Source organism: Pelmatolapia mariae, linkage group LG16_19 (assembly GCF_036321145.2).
Source record: "Pelmatolapia mariae isolate MD_Pm_ZW linkage group LG16_19, Pm_UMD_F_2, whole genome shotgun sequence".
NCBI classification, from domain to species: domain Eukaryota; kingdom Metazoa; phylum Chordata; class Actinopteri; order Cichliformes; family Cichlidae; genus Pelmatolapia; species Pelmatolapia mariae.
In genome coordinates, this window is record NC_086241.1 from 22,670,299 (window position 1) to 22,696,225 (window position 25,927).

The window sequence follows — 25,927 nt, forward strand, 5'->3', positions numbered from 1 at the left end:
GATATCTGCAATGGGCCGTTTCCTCTCTACCTGCATGCAGAAAGGAGTTCATCTCAGACTTTCCTCCCCTAAACAAAAGCAAGCAGTCACACTGAGCATTCTGAGTGATGTTGCTGGACCTAAAAAGAAGTCCTAAGATCATCCTACAATGATATTAGTTTGTCTTTATCTTTATCTTTGTCTGAAGAACTTGATTTGGTTTATGCTCATGTACTGCAATTTGCTGTTTCCGTCCACAGCAGTCTGTCTATCCAGATATTTATTTCCTGAACGGATGTGTCGATGTTAATCTAAACATTTAGGGAATGTGGAAGTTGTGATGCAGACTGCAGATTGCTTCACTGTGGGGCTGTGGGCTAGTCCTACGAGTCCAGCAAACCCTGTAGCGTGCATGCAATCATTGCTTATCTAGTAGAGTGCACACAGCTGACAATTGCATTGCATTTTTTAAATATATTTTATATTTTGCCCGCAGCCCTGGATAGCAACTGTTATTCCTATACCGTAAGGGTGTCTGTGCAGTCTGTCAGAAATGCTCACCGAATGCTCAGATGCCTTAGGAAACCCCCTTTTTCCACACCTGTCTGACTTTCTGAAACTACCAATTTGACATTCACCACCTTCACTGGCTATTGGCCAACTGTGCAGGGGTTGGAAAGCAGCCAGAGTCTGAAGTGCTCTTCTTTTTGTTTTTGAACAAATTTACAGCATTTCTGTCTCTTTTCACATGGAGTGAAACATTATAAATATCTTCCAGGAGACAGTGGCAGAAAATGTTGTCTATTAAAACTTCAATAGCACGAGTCTAGCAAAAACAAAAACCCGCAGAGCCCAGACGAGATTTTGGGTCCCTCTTGGACCACTTGAGTAACAATATGCTGAAATGTTACCATGGATTATTTGTTCAGTGACGCCAAACACATGTTGCTTATCCCTACGTTAACTCCTGAGTGACAGCTGGCTTACAGTACGAAATAACACTATCAAACACAACCTCACCTTATCACCTGGCTCCAATCTGTTTACCTGAAATACACATATCCAGAATTATGTGCCACAGAAGCACAGCAGCACTACAAGGCCTAAACGCCTGAATAAAGTAACATATACATGCTCTTGGCAAACTCCCACTGCACGTGCCTGTGGTGCTTCCCTCTCTCGTTTTCACGTTATGGAAGATGGACACTGTGGATTTAGAAAACATTTCTCAAACAATAGTAAATAGTGAATATATTTGGAACATATTGACATGACGGCATCACAGAGTTTCTGGAGATTTTGAAGCTGCTTATTCATAATGTGAATCTCCCATTTCGAGTCTGGCCTGGTGACGATAGAGGCCATTAAAGTAAGTTGTCATGTTCAAGAAAACAGTTTAAGGTGATCAGAGCTTTGTGACATGGAGCGTTATCCTGCTGGAAGATGGTACACTGTGGTCATAAAGGGATGAACATGGTCAGCAACAATGTTTTCAGACCAAGTGCCGTTGCAACCTTTTGTTGTTCAGTTTTGTTGAGGCTGTGTGAACCGGAGCCTCAGATCCTTGGTCTTAGCTGACAGGAGTGGGAGCCGGTGTGGTCTTCTGCTGCTGTGGCCCATCTGCATCAAGTTTAGACTTGTTGCACATTCGGAAATGCTCTTCTGCATACTTTGGTTATAGTGTGTGGTTATTTGAGTAACTGTTGGCTTCCTATGAGCTGACCTCTGGCATCAACAAGGCATTTTCACCCAGAGAACTGCTGCTTACTTAATATTTTCTCTTTTACAAGCCATTCTAAGCATTTGTGTGGGAAAATCCCAGTAGAGCAGCAGTTTCTGAAACTCTCAGACTAGTCTGTCTGGCACCAACAATGATTCCAAGTTTAAGTCACTTGTGTACAACAATAGAGATCTGCAGCCTCAGTGATACTACTCATTTGAAGGAGAACTTCATTGCTGGTTTTGCTGATAGTAAGAAGATCATTAGGTGATTATTACCATTAAAAAAACAAACTTTTAATTTGGCTAATCAAGTAATCAAATCATGACACACACTCACATATTGTGTTTTCCAATCCTGCCTTGATGCAATCAAAAACCTCCTGGATTTCCATTAACATCAAAGAGCATCGGCACCCACACCAAGTTGGATTTAGAATTGAAGCCCCATTGAATGGGTGGTGTTTGCAGATTTATACACTAGAGGACGCTGCAAGCCAGCAGCTGTTCGCCACATAGGTGGCAAAAGGGGAGTTGGCACATTGTTCTCTCAGGGCTGCAGCAATAAATTGCACTAAACCTACAATACTTAAAATTTCCAAGAGATGGCAATAGAGGATCGCGGTGGATCGCACTTCCATCAGGCGCAGGAGTAATTACACACACAGATTGAAATCGACAGGGTACCCATCACCGCTCAACTTCTCAGAATTCAAATGACTTCACGAATGACTTAACGAGGAGCAGGACACGTAGATCATCTTGCGGTTTGTATATTTATTTTAAAGCAACTTCGTTTGTAAAATATAAATACAAATTATGAGATATTTTAATTACAAAGTTAGAACAAAAAGAACAAACAAACCCAAAACAAAACAAAACTGAACACACCAAAAATTACCTTACTGCAGTAGCCTCCTTGTTATGTACAAGCTGTGCCAAGGGGTGAATATCAACATTATCTTAAAACTTTATTATACAATTTTGTAGTTTGCATGTTAAATTACAGACTAAACAGGAAGCAACATTTGAACATCCAGAAAAAGAAAAAAAAAAAAACAACAGAAAAGCCCCTGAGGCCCAAGCGAGCACTAAAGTCTGAGGAGGGGATGGCTGGGGGGAGAAAAACAGGACATCATGTGCTTCCTATAAACACAAATACCACATTCAATAGCACAGCCTCGGTACTATTCTGTACAACTACACACATGCACAATGTGCCGCGCACTCACACGCCATCCAGTCGCTGACAACACGCTTACGCTCTGTTGCCATACAAAATCTTTCAGAGGGGCGTGTGAGCAAAAAAAAAAAAAAATCTCTTGATATTATATATATTTTTATATATATATATATATATATATATATCTATATATTTATTTATACATATATTAATTTATAAAAATAAGACCATTATTAAGTCTATTGAGTCACAAATATGTTGATCCTCAGTTAACAGAGGGAAATGTTTCAGCAGCCCATCAGCCAGTAGGTCAGTCCATCTGTACAGTGCACCAGTGCTGGTCCAGAGTCGGGCCGAAGCGCAGGAACTAAAGGTCAGGCTAAGGCATGTCGTCATAACCCCTGCTCGGTTCTAAAGCAAACTGCAGTCGATAATGATCAAGGTTCAATGGGTCAAAGGGTCAGGATGAGCCCAACTTTCCCACAGCCTTGATTTTGTCCTTGAGTTTGTCACCGGGGTGATCCCAGCGGTCGTCCAGAAACTCCAGTGTGGAGCCCAGCAGGGCTGCGAGCTCTGCGCTGTCTTCCACCAGGTCCAGCAGCTCCTTGCTGTCGGGATGGAAGCCCTCCAGCTCTTCTGGGCAGGAGAAGAGCTGGGACAGAGACGCTTGCCGGTAAAACTCCGCCTCTGCTACCGTCACCACCTCCATGTGAGGGAAGGCCTGTCGGAAACCGCGAGCGGACATCCGCAGCCGACGGAGCACATCGGAGAATAGCAGCCAGTTTTTTGGCCTGAGAGAGAATAATTAACAGACATTTAGGAATTTAAACTTAAAAAAAAAAAAAAAAAAACAGAGTTGAAAACGTAATCTGCTTTTATGATTAATGCTCACCCCTGGGAGAGGGACACCTGGATGTTGTAGCAAGGCAAAAGAGGTCGATCGGAGAACTCGAACTCAAACACCTCCCTTTTATCATCCTCATCTTCATCATCTGGACCTGGGGCGTCTGCTAAAATGTCATAGACACCGCCCTCTTCGGTAGACTCTGGACACAGAAAAAAGGAAAAGCACGGATCGTTTTTTAGTGAGCGTCAACATTACCATAAAGCTGCCTTGCCTAAAAGAGGCCAGTGCGATGTACAGACACTGATGATGTTTAAAAATAAAGACTTTGTAAGCACTAAAGGACACACGCAGAGTGCTGATCAGTACTCACCACACACAGCGCTGCCATAGAATTCCCAATAAAGCCCTGGGTCGTCATCTGAGCGGCCCTGAAGGTCGGCAAAATAATCTACGGAGAGAGGAGAGGAGCGAAGCCTGTTATTCAAGAGCCAGAGCCCTGGGGACAGGCAACGAGGCAAATACAATTGCCCTTGGAGAATACAGCAGAAAAATGGATAAAGAGCGCAGGAAAAAAAGAGGGAGAGAAGGAGGAGGAGGGTGAGGGGGAGTGTCAAGAGAGAAAAGAGAAACAAACAGAGCAAATGTTTTTGGGGGGAGGAGGGGGAGGACGGGAGGGCTGATGGTCAGGGGCCAGCGGCTCTACCACGGGGGAGGAGAGTGGCTGTCTCCGCTGGGTTAGAGCTGGCTCAGTGCAGAGCAGGGCTGCAGACTGCTGCCAGGAATCAAACAAGAACCACACACAGTCGCCGAGTGCGCACACACACACAGAGCGATGGAAACAAACAGGCAGAGGGAGCTGGATAAGCACACCCAGCGAGAGCAAAGTGTGTATTCAGCACATGCGCGCGCACGCACACACTTGCAGAGTGAGAGCTGGGCTTTGTGCCAGTGCTGAGGCGTGGGGCGTCTGGCGTGTGTTTGGAGGGATTAACGGCCTCCAGATGAGTGGGACCAGGTGGAGGGAGGGCAGCAATCGCTTGCACTCGCTCATTTTCTCCGGTGCTCGATCTCCCTGCCGACATCGATCCATCCACCCGCGTTCTCTTCAACATTCAGCACCAGCTTTCGCAGGCGTCTACCTACTCGCATAAACCTCCTCCTGCCACCTGTTTTATTTTCGCCTCCGTTCCGCGATCGTCTCTCCTGCTCGCTACGAGCCCCCGAGTGTCTCTCAGGCAATAGCTTTTAACTAGTTCAGGTAATACCAAGCAGCTGGCTACAGGGGAAACGTGCGCCTGTTTGTGTGTGTGTGTGTGTGTGTGTGTGCTTTCATTTCCTCCTCCTCCTCCTGTGCACAGATTCGTGTTGACTCAACCCGAGTACAAACATCAAGCCCTCACAACACACACGTCAGACTGTAGCGTGGCAGGCTTGTGAAAAGACAGGCGCTCACATGCACGCATACAAAAGCAGAGTCTCTAGCCAGAGCAAAGCCCATTTCCGCACGTACGCTGAGCAAACACAGTTGCCGTTGCTAAGTAACCAGATAGAGGAGCTCAGAGGCAGCAGCACGCACCCCGGCGGGCTCAGACTCCCTGTCTAACAGGTGGTCGAGGGAGGGAGGGAGGGGGAGAGGAGGGGTAAGGAGGTCGCTGGAGGGGAGACGGGGATGACAGCGACGGACGTGTCGAGCTGTTGTTGGGAGGATTTGCGGAGAGGGCCTCACACCAACAGGTTGCACAGAGGTCAGAGCGCTGAAAGAACAGCAAACAGCGAACAAGCCAAGATGGGAGCTTTCGGGAACTGGGCTCGTGACCGATCTCTTTAACAGTTTACCCTTGCCTCACCTTTTGATGCCCACACTCTGGTGTGCCTTCTGGTTTTTGTTTTTTTGTGTGTGCGTGTGTGTTTTTGAAAAAGAAATCCTTGCTTCACGCTGGCTTTTATTTCCCTTTTCTAGCATTGCTGAGTTTTATGATCTGTGGTCAAAGGCACATTAATATTCAAATTTTGTGGCTTTTGCATTTCATTTTGTCTGCATGAGAGAAGAAACGTTCTACCTTTAGATTCACTCTAAAAAAAAACTAAAAAAACCCACTAAGTGTATGGGCAACTTTAGCTCCTACTAACTGCGATTTTAATAAGGATCTTAAATTCCAAGTCATCTTTTTTTTGTTAAGATCTGTTTTGTCTTTCTTCTTATTGCAGATAATTCCTACATATGATGGCCTAACTCAGAAGGCTTTGTTTGCAAGCCATCTATCACACGTGCCAAAATGAGACTCAAATGTAAGAATCTGAAGTCAAGGATTCAGTTTAATGTCAATTTCTTTCTTTCATATGTAAGAAAATCACATTTACCAGTGAGGAAGCGCTCCATGCTGTCGCTGTGGGTCATCTTGAGAAGGCCACGGCCAGAATACGTTGCCAAGGTGGGGTCGGCGCCATAAGACAGCAGGACTCTCACCACGTCCAGGTGGTCGTTCTCCACGGCATCGTGAATCGGTCTACACACACAGGGAAGTAAGTTCATTGATTAACTATTGGAGAGGTTTACCAGGATGAGATTAGGGGGAAAATTGCAATTTGCATCATATCTTTACAAATACATATCAAATTAAAATTATAAGAGGGAAATGTCTTCTTTACCTTCTTTAGAAAATACTTTAAACTACCTTGGATCCACATATCCTTCAGAATCCATGGATAAAATTTATACATGGTGTGGAGGATATTTTTGGGAATTCACTTCTGATCAAACTTACAAGAACGATCTAGCGCCACAAAATATATTTTCCTTATTTAGATTTTCCCTAAATTCAGATGTAGCGAGACAAAGTAAAATGAAATTCAGATTTATAAGACTAAGGTTGTTCTTACTGCAGATGCTGCAAATCTCAAAAGCAAAACTGCATGGGCAATACTCCTGTAAGACCTGAGCACAGTTTCCTAGAACAGACCCCCTAGTGTAAATTTTAATAACACTGCAATGAAAGTACTAGCCTTCCCTTTCCAAAAGTGCAGCTAATCAGCCAAATCACTGCTCTTGTACAATAATGTAAAATAAATCCCAGAAATTTTAGTTATGAGAAAGCTCACGTCACTTTATTGATGACGAAGCCCTGGTTTTCTTTATTCGGGAATTCATGTAAAACCAAAAAAAGAAAAAAAGAAAATCCCTACATTTCTGCATTTTCCTAAGAGGGGTGTTTATGTAACCGCTGGTGTTTGTGATCGAGTGTGCACGTGCATGAAAGAGTTTGTTTACCTGGTGCCGTCCTGAGCGCTGCAGTTGATGTCAGCCCCGTAATCCAGAAGGTGTTGGACTATGGTGAGCCAGCCGCGGGCGCACGCCTCGTGGAGCGCGCAGTAACCGGCGTAATCTCTGTGATTCACCTCACACACTCTGTTCTCCAGACAGTACAGCACAACCTCCTAAAAAAAAAAAAAAAAAAAAGAGCCAACAAAGAGAGCAGGGCTTAGTGTGTGAGCATCTGTGAAGCAAACACTGCGAGAGCAGCCACACAAGTCAGATGCATGCGCAAACAGTCCTTCCCTTTACGGTTCCTGAGGGAGAAAAATGAAGGAAAGGAGGAACTGAGTGTGTTTCCTGTGCTGGACAAACATACACGCTCGCACACAAATGCTCCATAATACTGGAGCTGGCGCCAAACACATCGAGGAGACCAAGTGTGACTCAACTGTATTTAGCCTGCCAGATTCTCCTCATGCACGTATGTGAGAGTGTGTGTGAGTGTGTGTGAGTGTGTGTGTGTGGGTGGGTGGGTGGGGGGGGGGGGGGGGGGGGGGGGGGGGGGGGGGGGGCATGGTTGGGCCTGGACGCTGCTGTGGCAGCCAGTTACAATGGCTGGGCTCTGAACACAGCATAATGGAAGCGGAACAAAGAGATTTGATAGTGCCGCTCAAGAGCTGGAAGCGTTTTCTCTGGTCTAGGGCTGTGACAGTTGGAGGTCCAGCACTAAGTAGTCAGACTGGTTTTTATTGGACTGGAGCAGCGTCTGCTGCCATTAAACAGAGACGAGCCAGAGAGACAGAAAGCAGCCTGAAAGTGTGTCGATACAGGGCCCGTTCGAGTCAGACAAGTGTGCTTTTTTTTTGTTTGCTTCTGCCCTTGTGGATATGCAACTTAGTGTGGCACTGGCTATTACTAGTATTTGTAAACCCAAATAGATATATCCAGACGTTAAAATAGCTTTGAAATCCAATATGTCCTTAAATTCGCATGAAATGAGCAGTTTTGTGACCACGAGTGGCCCGTCTCCACGACACCAGTAAATTGTCCTTTCACTTTTGAGCCTGTGAAAATGGAAATGCCACGTAGAAATATAGAAAAAAAATAGCTTGAACTCGTTAACATTAACACAATATTTGTCTTAAAACCCCTTGAATTAAAGCTGCATACATTTACATCTTTATTGCTATATTTCATATCGATTGTAGTGGTATACAGAAGCAAAATTATATATAAATATATATATATTTTTTTAAACTTATGGATCCAACTGTAACCACACACACACACACACACACACACACACACACACACGTGACTCTTATATCCAGACACATTCATACCCTGTCCTGCTGACAGTCCTGTGCCGAGGGGAGCAGAGCTGCTCATCTGAACCTGGGAAATGACTCCAAACTTCCATTTCTATGCTAATTCTAGGCTGCCATCTAGTCCAAGTGTTTATCTCTCTCTCACTCACGCTTTCAGAACAGGGTGGCTGGAGGGAGGAAGAGGGAAGGAAAGGCAAGCGGAGAGAGAAAACAGACTGACAGAGGGACGAGCAGAGGGTTAGAGAGGACGCGGAACGGGACAGACGAGAGGCAACACCCCGACAGATGACAGATAAATGAATCTGTGGATGAAATCTGCCGGGGCAGTCCTCTGGGCTGCAGCTGATAATAACAAGAGATGAAGGGGTGGGGTGTAGTGGGTGGCGGTGTGAAAATGGGGAGGGGTGAAAGGAGTGATAGAGCGAGCGATCGGATGAGCCAGAGAGGCGGGAGAGATAATGGAGTAAGAGAAGGAAGAGGGAAAGCAGGCAAGGAAGAAGTGCAAAATAAAAAGAGGGAGAGAGAAATGAGGGAAGGTGGAGAGACGCTCCAACTGGTTTTCTTTCACTGCCAACGCTCTGTTTGCCTGCTGGAGAGAGATTCAGGAGCACTGTGCTCAAGCTCCCCTCTGGGGGATTCCACTCGCTGTGTGTGTGTGTGTGTGTGTGCGCGTGTGTGTGTGTGTGTCTGCGTGAGTGAATGAGAGCAAGTGTTAGAGAGACTGACGGGTAGAGAGTGTTGATATGCAGCTTTCCTCGGTCTGTGTCTGTGCGCTCGTGTGCCTTTTTGTGTGTGGCTGTGGAGGAGGCGTAGCGCTAAACCTCCGGAGCCGTGTTTAATATCGCTGGGAGAGAGCGAGGAGCTTAGCATGAGAGCACCGGCTTCCCGCCAGACAGACACACACACGCACGCACGCACACACACACAGACATACACACACACACACACGCACTCCTCCGCAGTAAAATGAGACACCCCTCCCCTCCTCCTCCTCTCGCTCTTTCGCTCCGTCCTCTAATCTCCCTCTCTAGAATGCTTCCCTGCGCTCGCCTGCAATCAATGCATCACTCAGACATTTAACCCCTCGCGGCTCGCAGAGTCCTCGCATACAGCACATGTGGTCATGTCGAGATGAATCACGTGCGCAGATGCACGAGTGGCTTTCCTTTGAATGATGAAGTCTAGGCAGCAAAGTTTGTGCGTGCTCGGAAAAGTGAAATGTGCGGATGATTGAGTGCATGTGTAAAGTGTGCGTGAAAGCCCGGCCCTCGTAGAATGGCACCGCTGGAGGGAGACGAGAAGCCTCAGTATGCAACTACTCATGATGTCAGTCAGACTTAATTAATCTCACACTCAGCCACACATATGCCATTTAAGCCAACTTAAAAAGAAGAATGAAAAACAGGAGGATGTCCCATTCTCATCAGTAACCTGCACATTAAAGCTTCTCCTCAGGTGTCTTTTAAATGGGTACGTCCGCACTAATCCAGTTTCATTTTAAAACTTCTGCCGCTTTCACATCCGCTGTCCAAAATCTTCGGCCGGTTCAGGAGCCCCAAAAATAAACCTTTGGAAGCTCTGCTGACCCAGCCTTTGTGTGACAAACAATGATAATGCAACACCCGCGTTCACTGATCAAACCATTACAGCTAAGCTTGCGTACTTTTCTTTTGAGGTCATCCTTCTTGTGCCAATGCCAGTGGCTTTTACTAACGATGAAAAATGGTCCTGCCACTGTCCTTACATTTTCTCTGCAACACCGCAAAGTCTGTTTTGGTTTTCTTGTTGCCGCTTCTACCTTCCACCTTGTTGGTAGTCCAGGTGGAAAAAACGAAACCTTGTCTTGAATTTCGTCAATCCTGTTGTGCCGTTGCCTGCTGCACATGCATACCCTGTGGTATGCGAATGGTCTTGCAATAACCGTTTACAGCTGTGTTATTGTTGACCATATTCTGTATATTAAACATAGACGGCTTCACAATTTTTTGCTAATAACCAGCAGGGGGCGACTCGTCTCGTTTCAGTCGAGTTGTTTTTATGAAAAAAATGCACACGGACTTCCTCACAGACCCTCATGCTAACCGTCTGATGATGAAATTTACGTCAAGTCCCAAGCAGACTCGGAAGTATAACCCCTGCTTTATGCTTCTTTGAAGTCCACCACTTTGTGAGCATGCATAGCTGCTGCACTGTAATGCAGTGTTGCCAACTTAGCGACTTTGTCGCTATATTTAGCGAGTTTTCAGACCCCCTAGCGACTTTTTTTTCGAAAAAAAGTAACTACTCATGATGTCAGTCAGACTTAATTAATCTTACACTCAGCCACACATATTTTTCGAAAAAAAGTCGCTAAAAGAGACGTGAAAGCGCGTATCGCTTTTACTCTCAACAAGCAGCGGGTGCTGTAACGCAGTCAGTTCTTCTTTTACTCTTATGCTGTTTTGTGGATCACAAGGTTTAAAACTACTTATAAACACACACACACACACAAAGTAACTCCACCAGAGTGCCTATTTCGGGTCACTTTTGCCGGTCCAAGCCCGGGTAAAGGAGCAGGGTTGGAATTGTGACATTAAAAAAACAATTGCTAAAAGAAATTTAATTTGTAGTTCTAAATAAACTCTAAATGTATTTAGGACGTTTTTTACTCACTTTATGTCTCTTCCACAATGTTATTTCTCTCTCCAACAACATAGGTTACAATTATATTAGCATGACCAATTATGCAAATTAGGTGATGACGTCATTCAGCGACTTCTAGCGACTTTTAGGACAGCCAATAGCGATTTTCCTTACTGAGGAGTTGGCAACACTGCTGTAATGTAAATTCTCCTCGCAGTCACCAAAAGCAGGTAGACACAGACGTCCCCACGGAACTTCACACTCACCGTCTGATGATGAAATTTACATTACTTGGACCCAAGCAGGCTTGTGGATACGGAAAGCATAATCCTTTGTCACTCAGAGATTAGTAGCTATTGGTATTTCGTTGGATCAGAAGATGACAGAGTGCAAATGTAAGTTTGCAAAAAACGTTGATGTTACGTCCGAAGCTAGTTAGCAATCTTTTGCTAACTAGTTAGCAAAAGATTGCTAGGGCTAGTTAGCAATATTTTGCTAACTAGCCCTAGTTAGCAAGCGATACTGCTACTACCCAACAACATGATGGTGCGAACCCGCCAAAGCAGTTGTCATAGCTAGCTGGCCTGTGACGAGTAAGCTAACGACCTCAGCTTAAAATTGTTTAGTTAAAGAGATGTGCAGTATTAGTCTGTTTAATGAAATGCAATACAGTTAGTGTGATAACGTGTTAAAATTTGGACTTTTTGGTCTGTAGTTCCATCAAAGGTCAGCACTGTCGGGACTGCTTGCCATCGGTCAAAGCTGAACTTTAAGTCACTGTGGATGTACTTTACCACAAAAACCACTGATCACAGTGATTTCATTTTCCAAGTTTTTCCATCACGCTTTCTGGTCCAACTACGCACTTAAAATGCAATCCAGTTTTTTCCTCTTTGCTTGGATCATACATGGATTTGAGGAGAAAAATCAGAAGCGATTCATGGGGAGAATAAATGACAGATTGCACCTTTATCTGAGCTTTCAATGGGCAGAGAGCTGAGGGGCCCCGAGCCCCAGCACTAGAGGGATGAAGACATCCGCAGAATCTCTGCTCATTACCATTTCAAATGCTCAGAGAGCGAGGGAGAGCGAGAGAATAAAAGGGGAGTGAGGGAGGAAGGAAGAGAGAGAGAGAGAGAGAGAGAGAGAGAGAGAGAGAGAGAGAGAGAGAGTGGGCTTTCATGTGCAGAGGCACGGATTGCAAAACTAAATGAACATGAAATATGCACAGTGTCGGCCCGGGCAGCGAGAACAGCACGGAGAAGTGCATGTGTGCTAAAATCGCATGCATGAGGTGATTCTGCATCCTGCATGTGCCGATTTACACACAAACACACACACACAAAAGATGCAGCGGTGTATTTAGTGGCTTGTGCGTGCATTAGGAGACACTGAATTTGCATGTGCAGGTCTATGTGGGTGTGCGATAGCGAACGCCGAGAGTCGTCTTGTCTGTGCGGCATATGAAGAAGAAACATGTCAGGATGCCTGTGCATGTGCTTACTGGGTCAGAACGTGTGTGTGTGCGTGCGCGCACGTATTCCGTCGCATGCTCATAATCGGCATGTGAGCTGTGTTCGTGTGCGTGCCTCCGTCTCGCAGGCCCTCATATCTCTCTGCCTGCATGTGATAAGCCCAGAGCTCGCGGCGCTTAAACACCAGCGTGAGACAAGCGCTGTACGCATCTACAGGCTTGTATGCAAGTGTGTGTGTGTGTGTTAGGCCTTATGCATAGTTGGTGTGTGTGTTCCTGAGCACGTCCTTGTGTGTGCATGTGTGGGAGCCCCAGGGGCCTGCCCCAGGCTTATCGCACACAGGCAGTGAGAGACGAGCTTCCTGAGAGAGAGAGAGAGGGAGGGAGTGAGTGAGAGAAAGAGAGAGAGAGAGAGAAAGAAAGGGTGGGAGAGAGGGGGTTGTTTGCGCAGCGGTCAGCGCCTTGTTTGTGTAGTCTCAGGTTTTCTCCTCCCTCCTCCTTCATTCCCTCTCCACATGCAGAGCGCAGGAAGGGAAAAATGCGAAGGGGGAATGAAAAAAAAGCAGGAGAGGGAGGGAAAAAAAACGTTCGAGAGAGACGCATAAATCAGAGAGACGAGCCAGCTTCTCTCCAGCACGGCTGACTGAACCCTGCTGCTGCGCTGCACCCCGTTCGTGCGCGTGTATCTGTGTGTGTGAGAGTGTGTGTGTGAGTGAGAGAGAGCGAGCGAGCCAGGGAGAAAAACAGCCGCCGCCACTGCTAACCACAGTCACCACGGCACATTAGAGGGCCATTAGAACGCGATTATACTCCCAGTGCTTACCTCTCATTCACACTCTCGCTCTCTCCCATTCAGACTCACACACATAATCACTGACACACACACACACACACACACACACACACACACACACGCATGCACCTCATCATCATAAACGTGTCCAAACACACACACAACCATAAAGCAACTCATGAATGAGCAACAAAAGAAACCCACACCTATTTACAGTTTCTGAGAAGATTCCTCTGCTGGTGATAAAAATTATCACGCACGCACACAGGCGGCATCAAAGGAGATACCGAAGGAGTGGACACGCATACACGCGCCCACACACGCGTGCACACACACACACACACACACACACACACACAGAGTGTGAGAGCAGGAATCTGCAGCTCAAGTAGCATTAAAACTACTCAGATCAATAAATCAATTTGTAACATCTGTCAACAAGGGGGAGAAACGTTTAGGCTCGCGAAGAGAAACACGGGGGATGAGGGAGAACGAGAGAGTGGGCCATCCAACTTTAATTAAAAGCTTTCGGAGCAATGGGAGTTGAGAGAGAGCGAGAAAGAGTCGGTAAAATATACACAAGTCTCATTCTTTGTTGCGTGTGGGGAGAATGAGAGGATCTGGTTTAGGAGCAAACGATCGGCAGCAAAGAAAAAAAGAAAAAAACTCCCGATGCTACGGAGAGGCAGCGAGCATCAGTCTGCGCATAATGATCCCACCGATCCCCTCATGCTGCCTGCGCGTACTCGTTTCTGTGCGTGTGTGCGCGCCGGGGTGTGTGTCACACTTCGCCTCACGGAAAATTAATGAGATGTGAGAGCGGAGCGAGGCGAGAAGAGGGGAGGCTGTGTGTGTGTGTGGGTGCACTTGTGGGGAAGAGGAGGGGTGCCAACGACAATCTGAGTCACAAAGAGAGGAAGAGAAAGAGAGCGCTGAGAGGAAAGGGGGGGAGGGAGAGAGCGGAAACCTGAGAGAGAGAAAGAGAGTAGAGCGGGCGAGAGGAGCCGAAAAGATGGAGCATGTGAAGTAGAAATCGCGAGTGAGGGCAAAATAGGAGGAAATCATACAAGAAGGAAGAAGAGGAAGAATAGGACAGATGAAAGAAGAATCTCAAAAACTCTGAGAAGGGAAAAAAAAAGAAAAAAAAAAAGAGTAAAGCGACGTCTGGCAGAGTCACAGACAGGAACAAAGTAGGTGGAGAAAATGAGCTCAATTTAAGAAGGGAGAGAGAAGGCGAGAGATTTGGAAAAGACAAAGTCTGAGGGTGTAAATTGCGAAGAGAGAAAGCAGATAAGAAGGGAGGATGACTTCGACTGAAGCCTATTACCTCGTAGCCCAGTCGCGCTGCTCTCTGAAGGAGCGTCTCCCCGGCGTTCTTGTTCACAATCAGCCGACGAGCCTCTGGCGGGATCGGACGCACCACGGAGGGCTCGGCAGGGGGGGTTCTGTGCAAGCCCGCCGGCTCTGGTGGAACACCGCCCGCTCTGTCATTAGCCTGGAGCTGCAGGGAGGGCGGACAGAGCGCGGTGGGGGAGCAGGGCTTGACTGGAGAGCAGGGATAATGATTAGGAGAAGCGGCTCTCTTCCTCGGAGCGCTGCACTGCTCACTCAGCTGAGGAGAGAGTGAGAGATGGGGAGAGAGCGTTACAGTCCCTGCCACGAAGCAGACGGGACATTCACAGACACACACGAGCACGAGCATTCAAGGGGACAGGGATGAGACTACGCACACGCGCACAGAGGGAAATTAAAATGTGCATCCATGCACAGGAAATGATATCCACTTTTTTAAATAAGTTGAAAGGAGAATCAATTAAAAAGGTGGTTTAAGTATTCGAATCAGGGCCCAAAATTCATACTGAAATTTGAAGCTCAAATCTGTTCTTAAGCCGTGTGTTTAGACCCCCACCCCACCCCAATTATCCTCACATGACTTCCAAACTACCTCTTTAACAGCATACCTACTGTATATATACACTCAGATTGATTTTTTATCAACAACATCTGTGTTTATATATGACTATTGTGTCTGGGAGATACGCTATGCATCGCTGAAAACACACACACACACTCACACAAAGCTTTCACGCCGAGTGTTCACGCCCTAAAACAGTGCAGGTTGGCACGCCACTTTTCTTTAACTGCTAAACCAACAGAGCCCTCTGAACACAACACACGAGAGAGGGAGTTGCCTGCTTGAGTGTGTGCGTGTGTGACTGAGTGTGTGCGAACACTGCGAGCCCTCTCAGTGGAATTCCATGTCGAAGCAGCTGTCAGGCTGAGGAGGAGCAGGGGAGGAGAGCAGCACGGGCGGAAAACGACTCGCCTTCTTTTTTCTTTTTTTTTTTTCCCTCAATTTTTCCCCCGTGCTCCTTTTTCTCCCCCCTCCTCCTCCTCCTTTTGAACTCGGGCGTTTCAAACGCTCAGTCGTAGCTGCCACATTCCTCATTGTGCGAGTGAGAGAAAGTGTGTGTGTGTGTAGCTTTGTGTTCAGGAGTGAGTGTGATATATAATTGCTCCAGGGTTTTTGAATGCTTGCGAACACGCAGACACTCGCACCCCTGTCTCTCACCTACCTACACACACACACACAAAAAAAAAGATGACACGCGTTCGACAATTAAGGCCAGAGACACAAACACATGCACGCGGGGCCCTCCGCAGGGAGCCGCTGAGGGCGCGGGGAGGTCAAAGCTCCAGCAGTCCTCTAAACATTGTAAACATACTTCCTTCCTCAGTCCCTCCCTCCCTTCCCCAGCTGCATAATCAGAGGCGCCAACAGGCATACTGAAACAGAGTCTGCCGCTGCAAACATCCAGACGCCTGCGTCTTGGTCGCACTCACCTTGTCATCCTCAGCTTTTCCCAGCTCAGTCCCGCAACGCTGGCCCGGGCTGCTGGCGGCTGCCTCTTTCCTTTTCTCCCTCTCCCGCTCTCGCTCCCTCTGGCTGGTGTGTTTGGTCTTGCACGGCCGCTTGCCCTTGGGTTTGTCCGTGTCACTATGGCGACGGACCTTGAGGGGAGGGGTGCCTCCCACGGACTGCTCTGGGGCCGGAGAGGGGGGGCCCCTCCTGGACTCCTTGAAGCCACGGTCACCTGAGAAGGGGTTCGGCGGGTGCGCTCTGTCCTTCAGCTGGCTGGGGGGGAGGGGAGCGACGGCAGCAGCTACTCCTTTAGAAGGAAAAGAGGGAGGCAGAGTGAGCGAGTGCGAGGATAGGAAAGTATTGCAAGGCCATCTCTCACCCTCTGTTGGTTTATTAATGAGCACACAGAGCTGTCTGGGAGCGCAGCATGCCTGCTCGCCCAGGGAAAAAAAAAAATTAAAAATAAAAAACACACACTCTCGCACGCAAGCTCGCATAAACACCGCTATAGTGATTCCTGTGCACTTCTTCACTGCAGCAAGGACACGGCTAGGAGTAATCTCCTTAAACAAATGTGGCACTGTCTGGTTTCAGCCTCTTATAGTACATATTTACACAAAAATAAAAAAGCTGCCCTTGAAACCTCAATGTCGAAAAGCTTATTGGAAATACATTTGCTCCTAAGGATCATTGCAAACCCGCTTTAATCTACTCCGCGATCTGGTCTAGGTCTGATTTCTGCTGCAGTACAACTTTTAGAATAACAATTTAATAACAGCAATTTGTTGCAGAGACAACAGCTTTTTACAATGCGATATCCTTAACAGGCAGATTTATGCATTTCATGTGATTAGTGGTTTTCTGAAGGGGAAAAAAAAAAAAACAACAACACACAGATAGACACAGTGGAATAACTACAGTCATTATCAACACAACTGTTGTCACAGTCATGAGAGGTGAGAGGTAATTAAATAAATATATATTATTTTTTAAAAAAGAAAGAAAAAAAAAAGAATCAGTGCCCAGTAATGGTCTGTGGTTTCTACAGAAAAATACTCAAACCCTCTTCTGCTTTATTCACTTCCTTTAATCTCTCCACTGCTCTTTTATTCTCTCTTCTGCCTCGGAGACGCCATTTGGCGTTTCTCATAAGGGAAAGCCCTGGCTTTAGTAAGACCCCTCTACCTCACCCACCCAACAAAGGGGAAAGAAAAAGAAAATCATTGATCACACATTAGTCACACTACACCTGCCCACACATACCTCCACCAGCCACTTCCCCTCATTTGCTTTTCAATCGTCCTCACAGAGACCCCGCTGTAGATCAGCTGAACATGAAAAAAAGAAGCCTAAATCTACACGCACCGGGAGGGTGGTGAGGGGCATTTTATCTTGTGGTTCTCTGCGTCCCCCTTTTTTTTTTTTGATTCCTCAAGCCTTTACCCTGGCAAGAGGAAGAATCCCCCCCCCCCTCGTGCTCCCTGACAGCTTTTGGGAAATCCCCTAAAGACAGACTGCTCAACAAGAAAGTGAAACGTGAGCCAAAGATAGATTTCCGTTACCCTAGCTGAACTCAGCGGTTTGTACGGCTGGTGGTTCACTCTTACCATTAGGCAGCTTCTCGCAGCCCCATTTCCTGTTGATCTCGCTTCTCTGCGCTGCGGCTCTGTCCTCATGCTCGCTGGGCCTGATCTTGCGTTCACGCAGGCCCTGGGTAGGACTAACCAATCGGGGCTGAGGCCATGCCCTCTCCTGTTTGATTTGGGACCCATCAGGTGAAGCAGCGCCCGCGGCGGGCTTGCTGAGTCGCAGTCCCTTGAGCTCTATGCAGACCTTGAGCTTCCGCACCTCCTCGTCGTCGTCGTCGTCCGCACTGGCTTTCTCACGCTCGTCTGCAGATGAACACAAACACAGAATGTTGCTTGAAACGCAACAATTTTATGGTTTTTGCGTTTAAACCTCGATGCAAAGATATGAAGAGCAAGCTCTCGAGCCTCGGTTATTATAAAAAGGTCATTTAAAAAAAACGCTAGATAGTCTGAAAAGTGCATTATGAGCTACTTAAAAGATTTCTTCTAAGTGTCTCTGAGTTGACATTTGGATTAAAAGGTTTTCTGCTTTCTAAAGCCGTCATTGTCACCGTCTGCAACGTGCAAAACTACTGTAGATATTGACATGCAAGCTACAGAGCACAAAGAACAAAGGCCATTAATCAGGACATTCTTATGGCTGGTAAAACCCCATCTAAGCCTTACATGTGACACACACCCAGGCAAGAGAGGCAGGGAGCAGGATGTAGAGCAGACAGATTGCGGAGTGAAAGGGGAGAGAAGTCAAGAGTCGGGTGGAGAAACAAAGCAATAAAGGCTGGAAAAGCAGAGGGAGGGTTCTCCCCCATGAAATTCACAGGGGACGGGTATTTGACTCGTCTGCCAGTGCCGAGGAGAACAAGCACGATACCGCATGCCAGCGAGAAAAGAAATAAAAAGGAAACCCAAACAGATGAGGGAAAAAAGAAAGGAGATGAAAAGAGAAGAAAAGAGCAGCTCTGAAGAGGGTAGGTAAGCACAGCGAAGGAACGGCAGTGCTGAAAGAAGAGAGAGAGAGAGACAGAGGGAATAGCTGTCCCTCTTCGTCGCTTCTCTCGCACTCCGCTCAAAGGCAGGATTAAACACTTCTCAGAGCTGGCTGCCACACAGAGCGAAACACAGGACAGAGAGCGGGAAAGGGGAGGAAGAGCGAGTGTTGTGATGGAACGGATGTGAGGTGGAATTGATTGGGATGGAAGTAGTGACAATAAAAGTGGGATTTTTTTTAAAAAAAGAACAAGGGATGAAACGGTGCTCGGCATCACACGGTGAAGGAAAACTAACTGGGCAGAATTCTAAGGATGCATGGAAAGCGGATGAAGAGCAGAAGGGGGATGCTATTTGAGGCATGCGAGATGCACGCGTGTTTGTGAAATTCTCACCCGTACAAAGCTTGGCTCTTTTCTCCGAGTGGATCACCCTTTCTCCCTCCATCTCTGTGTCCTCGTCCTCCGCTTTGAGGCCAAGGGGGCGTTTCCTGGTGACCCCAAAGCCAGGGCTAGTCCTCTCGTCGGGGAAGCCCTTTGATGGCGTCAGTGTGGGTGGCATACAGTGACCTTCCTCGCACTCTTTCATCCCCTTCCTGACACCATCCTTTAGCCCTCCTTGGCCCGGACCTCTGGCCCCATCTTGGGCTTCATGAGGATGGGACAAAGGCTCCCTCTGCCCTCCGCACCTCTGAAGGACTGGAACTCTGTTGTTTGCGTATGCCGGCCGGACACCTGAGCAAAGCAGAGAAGACGGGGACATGAAGTGAAGAGAGGAAAAATAAACATAAGATGATGAGAAGGGTGCAGACACACGGGAAGAGATTTCAGACAGAAAACAAGCAGGGAAACAGGGTGACACAAGGTGTGGTTGGTGGGGGTTGACGGAGCGAGAGTGCCAGTTAAACACCAGCCAGCTTTTATTCTGCTTTAAAGACAGGCAGTAAAACTTTGATGAGGTAAAGACTTTTTAATCTGATGCGAGCCGAGCCAGCGGCCTGATGGTTCAGTGCAGCCGTGCACACTTCCAGCAGAGAGAGGCACGAAAACATCCTGCGCACATGTTGTGCACGCCGACTCCCATCCCTCTTCCCTCTCCCTCTTTTCGTCATCTCCCTGCCCCCCCCTCCATGACCGCACCACGCCCTTCTCACACAGAGCGTGACTCTACCCCCCCCCCCCCCCCTTTCCTTCCCCTCTCTCGTCGTCGACTCCCTCTCTGTCTCTCTCCATGCCATAATTAGGCTCACACGTCAGCTGCGGCCTCGCTCCAACACACAGCTGGGCTGCCAGCCAATGTAACTACCCCGCTCCCCACCCCGCTCTTTCCGTTGCGCTCTCCCATCCGCTTTCACCCACCAACTCCCCCCCCACCCCAGCTTTCACTCACGCACTCCCTGCCCCTCCTTCTCCCCCCTTGCTCTCCCCTCGCCATCGTCTCTCTGCGCAGATAAGCACAAAAGGCTTCTTGAAAATAAAACTCCCCCTCGCTGTCTCTCTCTTGCCCGCTCATTGGCTTGCGCTGCCTAGCTTGTGTAAGAGTGCGTGCACGCACGGACGCGCTTGTGTGTGTGTGTGTCTCTCTGTGTGTGAGTGGAAGAGTGTCTTTTTTTAGAGTGACCCGGTCTTGCCTCAGCATTTGCTGCAAGTGCATGAGACCGAGTGTGTACGCTCCTATTGTTTGCGTGCGTGTGTCCCTTTTTTTGTGAGTGTTCATTTGCAGAGTGTCTGCATGTATGTGTGTGTGCATGCCTTGTATATGTGTTTGTGTGTGTGTGTGTGGTGCTGGGTTACTCACCCTCCCTCTCTCCTTGCCTGGTGGTGTGTTGGCAGTGCTCCAGCACTCTCTCTCCGCGCTGGCCGTCTGCCAGCTCCCGTCCTGCTGCCGAGGCAGACATACACACACCGCTGCCCTCCTTCTCCTTCAGCTCCAGCTCCGAGAACCGCATCATTGCCCGCTGTGCATACACACACAAAAATGCAGAGAAAACCCATGAAAACCACTCATCATCTGCCCACGCCGCGCACACACACGCACCTCTCTAAGCCTAAATCTGGCCTCAACAGCTACACAAGCAAAAAAAAAAAAAAAAAAAGCATGAGAAATCACATCGTCTTAAAAAACAAAAGAAGAATATGCCAAAAGAATTAACCTCCCCCCACTCCCCCCCCCACACTCACAACACACACACGCACACAAATACACGCAGGACACAAAGGAGGACAGATAAATCACAAGCACGGCGTCAAGACACAGGTTAGACTACTGCAGCCACTGTCAGTCCATGCGCTCTGGGGCTTAAATCCTGGCTTCTCCCTTCCTGAAACATAAACATGGCTTGGAAACATATACATCTAAGCCCTGAGGCGGAGAGAGCAGATGAAAAGGAGGAAAGAAGGAAAGAAGGGAGTGGGGAGGGGAAAAATAAAAAAAGAAGTGTGCAGCGATACACAGTACAAAGGAGACAGAGCCCGTCAGAGGCAGATGTGATAAGAAATGTAAAGAACTGACCTCCCAGTTAGCTGCAGGTTGACTTATATTACTCCCCTCTCGTGATATGACTTCCATCTAAGCAATTAGAACGGGGGGGGGGGGGCTCAATATATCTGTCCAGCATTTCATCTTTTTCTTTTTCTTTTTTTTTTTAAATAAATGAATTTACGTTACGTTTCTCCACATGTTTCTTTTACACAGAACAGGTAGCCACAATCCCAACAAAAATAACAATCAAATTAAAGTGAATCAACAGGTCAATTAACACTGCATCAAAACCATCAAATAATTTCTGAACTGCACCAGTGACAAATTGGAAAATTTGAATGGAAATAACACGGATATTGGAGGTATAATTGATGACACCAATTCAGTTTCAGCTGTCTCGCTTTTTTTTTTTTTTTTTGGCGGCAGGGGAGTGATCCAAGCAGACCACATCTGATTTTTTTACGCATCCAGAAATCCAGTGTTTGATAGCTTTGAGTTGCAGCTGTGGATTGACAAGCATGACAAAAGACAAAAACCACAGTTTTCTAGGGTGCATTCACAACATAGACAGACATGTGCAACCTATTAACATTTCTGCCCCTGAGCCAGTGGATAATATAGCATAGTGTTTCTTTGTGTCTCTGTGCTCAGCATTGAGCAAAAGGCAACCCCGAAAGACATAAACAGTTTGAAATGAATAGCTCAGTGTGCATGTATGAATGACAGTGGATAATAGCTAAATGTAGGTGATACTACTGTAATAGTATGTTTATAGAGGTCATGTGATCTTTGTTAGGAGGGCTGGTATTTTAGCCAATGGCGGGAGCGGGGATGAGGAGAATTATGACCTTAGACAGCAACCAGGCAGGACAGGCCATTGGAAGGAGGTGGGTTGGGTGAGGATAGTGAATGGCGGATGGGGGCATGCAGAAAGCCTTAGAGAAACCCTGAAGAGGGCAGCTGTTGGTTGTTAAGCACACTGCAAGCCCTCCACTGGCCCTAACCTTGGGGTTAAGCGTAGCCAAAGGCAGTGTGAACTGTGAGGGTGCCACAGTCATGCTCCCAAACTACTGTACATGTCTCTTTAGCACACTCAGCACTAACATGCTTTAGCCCCAAGGCAGTCACACAAGGACAAGCACGTACGGAGACACAAACACGCACACACGCACAGAAATAACCTTTACAATGGCTGCTCACTAATCAACATACAAAGATGGCAGCTCTGGTTAACCTTTGAACTGCCACCCCATTAAGGAGGGTCTCGACTGGCCAGATCCCTAAGACAATGATAAACTAAAGGGACAATCAAATCTACGGCCAGGACAGTAGCGTGACAGCAATTATATTGTATGCAAAGTATGCCAATTCCATGCAAGGTTTGCTCTATAGGCTGATCTGAATATTGCAGCAGGGGAAAACTGAGAGTGGCCTTTGAGGTTTTATTCCTGTGTGGATGTTAGAAATCAAAGTATGTCTGAAATGTCTGCACATAAGAAAAGTTGCTCATAACAACCTCTCCCCATCCCATCAATTATCTTAAACCCAGTTCATTACGTATTGCATGTATACACAAACGTGCACAGTTGTTTGCAGCCTTACCTGCAGAGCTCTCTGTTCACGGCTCAGCTTGCTCGAGTCAGCATATAGCTCAGTGGTGACACATTTAAAGCGGTCGCCAACGTAGCCTGAGGAGTTAGCAATCCTTTTGGCCAGGCTGGATCTACGAGAGTTTTTAGATGAAGTCTGGCTACCGTCTTCTTCCTCATCCCCTTCGCCCTGAGACTCCCCCAGGTCAACAATACTGTCTTCTTTTTCAGTCTCTCTCTTGGGGACTTTTTCCAGGTCTGATTTCTTCACCATATCTGTGCAGTGTTGTGTAAGGCGAGAAATTCTGCTGTCCCCCCTGTCCCCTTTGTCCCTACCAGAGCTGCGCTCCCCTGATGTTCGAGCACAGCGCAAGGTGCTCTGATCTTGGTCTTCAAGGTCTGGGCTGGGGCTCTGCTCCTCACAGCTCTCCTCTGCTTGGGCAACCAGGCCCGGAGAAGCTGGGGATATGCTAGATGTTGCCCCAGCACAGCCAGTGTCCTGGGGAACCTCTGCTCTCCCAAAGGGAGCTTCTGGTTGTCTGTCACTGTGGTTGGGCTTAAGGTTAGGGCTCTGTCTGGAGTGGATTGGATAAGGAAGGGAAAGGTGGTGTTTTGGTTCATACTCAGTCTTTGTGAGATTTTGGTTACTATGACAACATTCATTTTGGGAAGCCTTGGTGCTGGTCTCGGCAGAATGTTGTTTGTGGCCTGATGGTGTAGTCTCCATATCTGTGTCTGAGTGTACAAGGTCAATGCAGACAATCTTTTCTCTGGATGTTAAAGAGGAAGAGGGGTGTTTGCTTTGACTGCCACACTGTCCTTGTGCTCCAGCTTCCCTGTCAGGCTTCATTTGGTTTCCTTCGCCTATCTCTTTCCCAGTGTTGTTATCTCTGTGGCTTCCACCTTCTTCGACAGTTCCCCGAGATTTCTCCTGTCCCCGGGACTTCAGTGTTGCATCTGCCCTTTCTGCCAGCTTGTTGTCAGAGTGCGTCTGCATCAAGGGATGGGCCATCTCCTGTGAGTTATAAGTGAGGTATTCTCCTCCTGGACCAGGGAGATTGTGGTATGGTAAAGGGTGTTTTGCTGCCAGGTGGGTTGGATAAAGGCTGTTGCTGCCCAGCAGTACTGGGTGAGGGTAAACTGGGCCTTTTCCTCCAATTGGCACAGAATGTATTGTCATGTTGTCTGTGATGGGGTAGGGTAGGTATCTGTTGGCATAAGCCAAGCTGTGGTTTAGATAAGCCTCATTCTGTGGAAGGTAAAGATGGCCAGGAGGATGACCGTTCTCTACACAGTGCCTCTTGTAAGATGGCACATCTGGGGTCGTTTCAGCTCTCTTACTGGTCTGGGAGGGCTTCTCTGTTCCCTCTCTGTGGTGACCCGCAGCTGGTGGATGTTCTGACTGGCTGGGGCTGTGTTTGACCCACTCACCATTATGTTTGGGAGAAAGAGCCCTGGAGTTGACCACAGAAGTGCCAGATGGTTGAGTCGAGGAGTGGTTGGGCTCTTCTATCCTTGGACAGGATGAGCTACGTTGCTGAGGGAGTACTCTCTCCAGACCTTTATTTTTGATAACAGAGGGTGAAGAGCCTTTAGTTTGTGAAAGACCCAGGTCTGTATTAGGTCTCGGGGAGGTGGGCAGGCCCGGTGTGTGCTGTGCGTGAGAAGGTGATGGACTAGGTACGACCCAGGTGGAGTGTAAAGTGCTGATCATCTCTGGTCTGTCTGAGACCTTTGAAGAAGTGCTGCTGACCACACAATGTGGATGGGGAGAAGGGGAAAGGTTTTCTTTTAAGAGCTCTCTGTTAGGGGGAAGTCCATAACGTGGACCTGAAGTGTCCATCTTAACCGGGAATCCATTGGAGGGCAATCCAAAGTCTAGCATTCTTCCAGACAAATCCAAAGGCTTCTCTGCTGGATCTTTGGTTGCCTGTGGTTGGTGAGCTGGCCTCTCAGAGCTGGCTTTGGAGGGAGACCTGCTGGGTCTTTTCTCAACTCCTGCATTTCTGGGTTCAGGGGCCCCATCTCTTGGCCTTGATTTGTGGGGGCTGGGTCGGGCAGGAGAGGGCTGCTCTGATGCCATGCTGCTAACAGAGAACGTAAGAGGAATGGACTGTGCGGATGTGGATGAGGCAGACATTGAGGAAGTGGACGACACCGGTTGTCCTATCCTGGCAACCGGCCTTTGCAAATCCAGTGAATTGTCGAGGAGAGCAGGAGGAAGGGGAGGTTGTGGCAGGCGAGAAGAAACACGAGGAGAGGAATCAGTAGGCAGACTACTGTTACCACTAGTAATAGTACTACTTGTATTAATATTGTTGCTAGAGCCCTTCCTGGACGGAGGTCTGCTCGGTCTGATACTCCTGTTAGGTGAGCGGTCCCTGTCTATAGAAGCTTGATGGTGCTGAGAAAGAGGTGAGGGTTGGTGAAGCTGCTGTGCAAATGGAGGTGCAACACCAAGCCCCTTGTCTTGGCAGTGTACCAGTGATGTTGGGGCCACTGTGACTGCAGGAATCCTCATAGGTGGTGCCACCAGGGGTGAAGAGATGGGAGAAGCAGGATAGGGAGGCATATAATAGAGCCTGTCAGCAGCAGAGACCGCTGCAGCAGGGGTAACACTGCCTCCCTGGGCTGCACACAGAGAAGGATAGGCCAGGTGCTGGGGAAGATAGGGGTTGGGTTGGCTTAGCAAAGAGGCTTTGTACATGTTTAGAGCTGCATACTTGGATGTGTCCATGAAGGGATACATGCTCGCTTCGGGGTAAGGGCTGAGCCACGGCATGCGGAGGTAGCTGCTACCAGCACTTGCCAAGCCCAGTTCAGATGCTTTCTCTCCAGGCCCTACTCTGCGTTCCAAGCCGAGACCTTCGGCTCCAGGAACCAGCACGGGCTTGTGGAGACTTGGATGAGCGCCCTTATAGAGGCCTAGGTATCCATTCGCCGTCTTACGACTGTCCAGAGGGCCATCAGGCTTGTAGATGAGTTCTGGGAGTCCATCCCTGTTATAAGTGAGTGGAAGTGCAGGCGCCTCTCTGCCCTTCTCTGCCTGAAGTGCTCTGATCCCTGGATACACAACCCCACCATGGAGATGAAGCCCATCGTGTAAAAGAGTGCTTCGGTCCAGCCCCATCGCTGCCAGGGGCGTCAACCTTGCATCCACCTGCAGCAACAAAGGAAAAAGTATCTATTAGCACAAAAAAAAAAAAAAAAAAAAACCTAT

The 25,927-nt window shown here is 47.8% G+C and overlaps 1 protein-coding gene across 2 annotated transcripts in view; it reads right to left on the reverse strand.

Moving 5' to 3' along the window:
• Nucleotides 1-2,455: 2,455 nt before the first annotated feature.
• bcor (BCL6 corepressor) overlaps nt 2,456-25,927 on the reverse strand; it is a 32,665-nt gene continuing 9,193 nt past the window's right edge. The window contains exons 3-14 of one of the 2 annotated variants that reach the window (XM_065472055.1): nt 22,721-25,867; nt 21,149-21,205; nt 20,435-20,594; nt 19,033-19,371; nt 17,669-17,953; nt 16,043-16,368; nt 14,526-14,810; nt 6,997-7,163; nt 6,090-6,235; nt 4,099-4,176; nt 3,774-3,927; nt 2,456-3,672 (exon numbers count right to left, since the gene is read on the reverse strand). In XM_065472055.1, coding sequence (XP_065328127.1) covers nt 3,342-3,672; nt 3,774-3,927; nt 4,099-4,176; nt 6,090-6,235; nt 6,997-7,163; nt 14,526-14,810; nt 16,043-16,368; nt 17,669-17,953; nt 19,033-19,371; nt 20,435-20,594; nt 21,149-21,205; nt 22,721-25,867 — 5,475 coding nt within the window. In that variant the 3' untranslated portion in view covers nt 2,456-3,341. The remainder of the gene's footprint in view (nt 3,673-3,773; nt 3,928-4,098; nt 4,177-6,089; nt 6,236-6,996; nt 7,164-14,525; nt 14,811-16,042; nt 16,369-17,668; nt 17,954-19,032; nt 19,372-20,434; nt 20,595-21,148; nt 21,206-22,720; nt 25,868-25,927) is intronic. The other variant, XM_063497310.1, reaches the window with a different exon arrangement.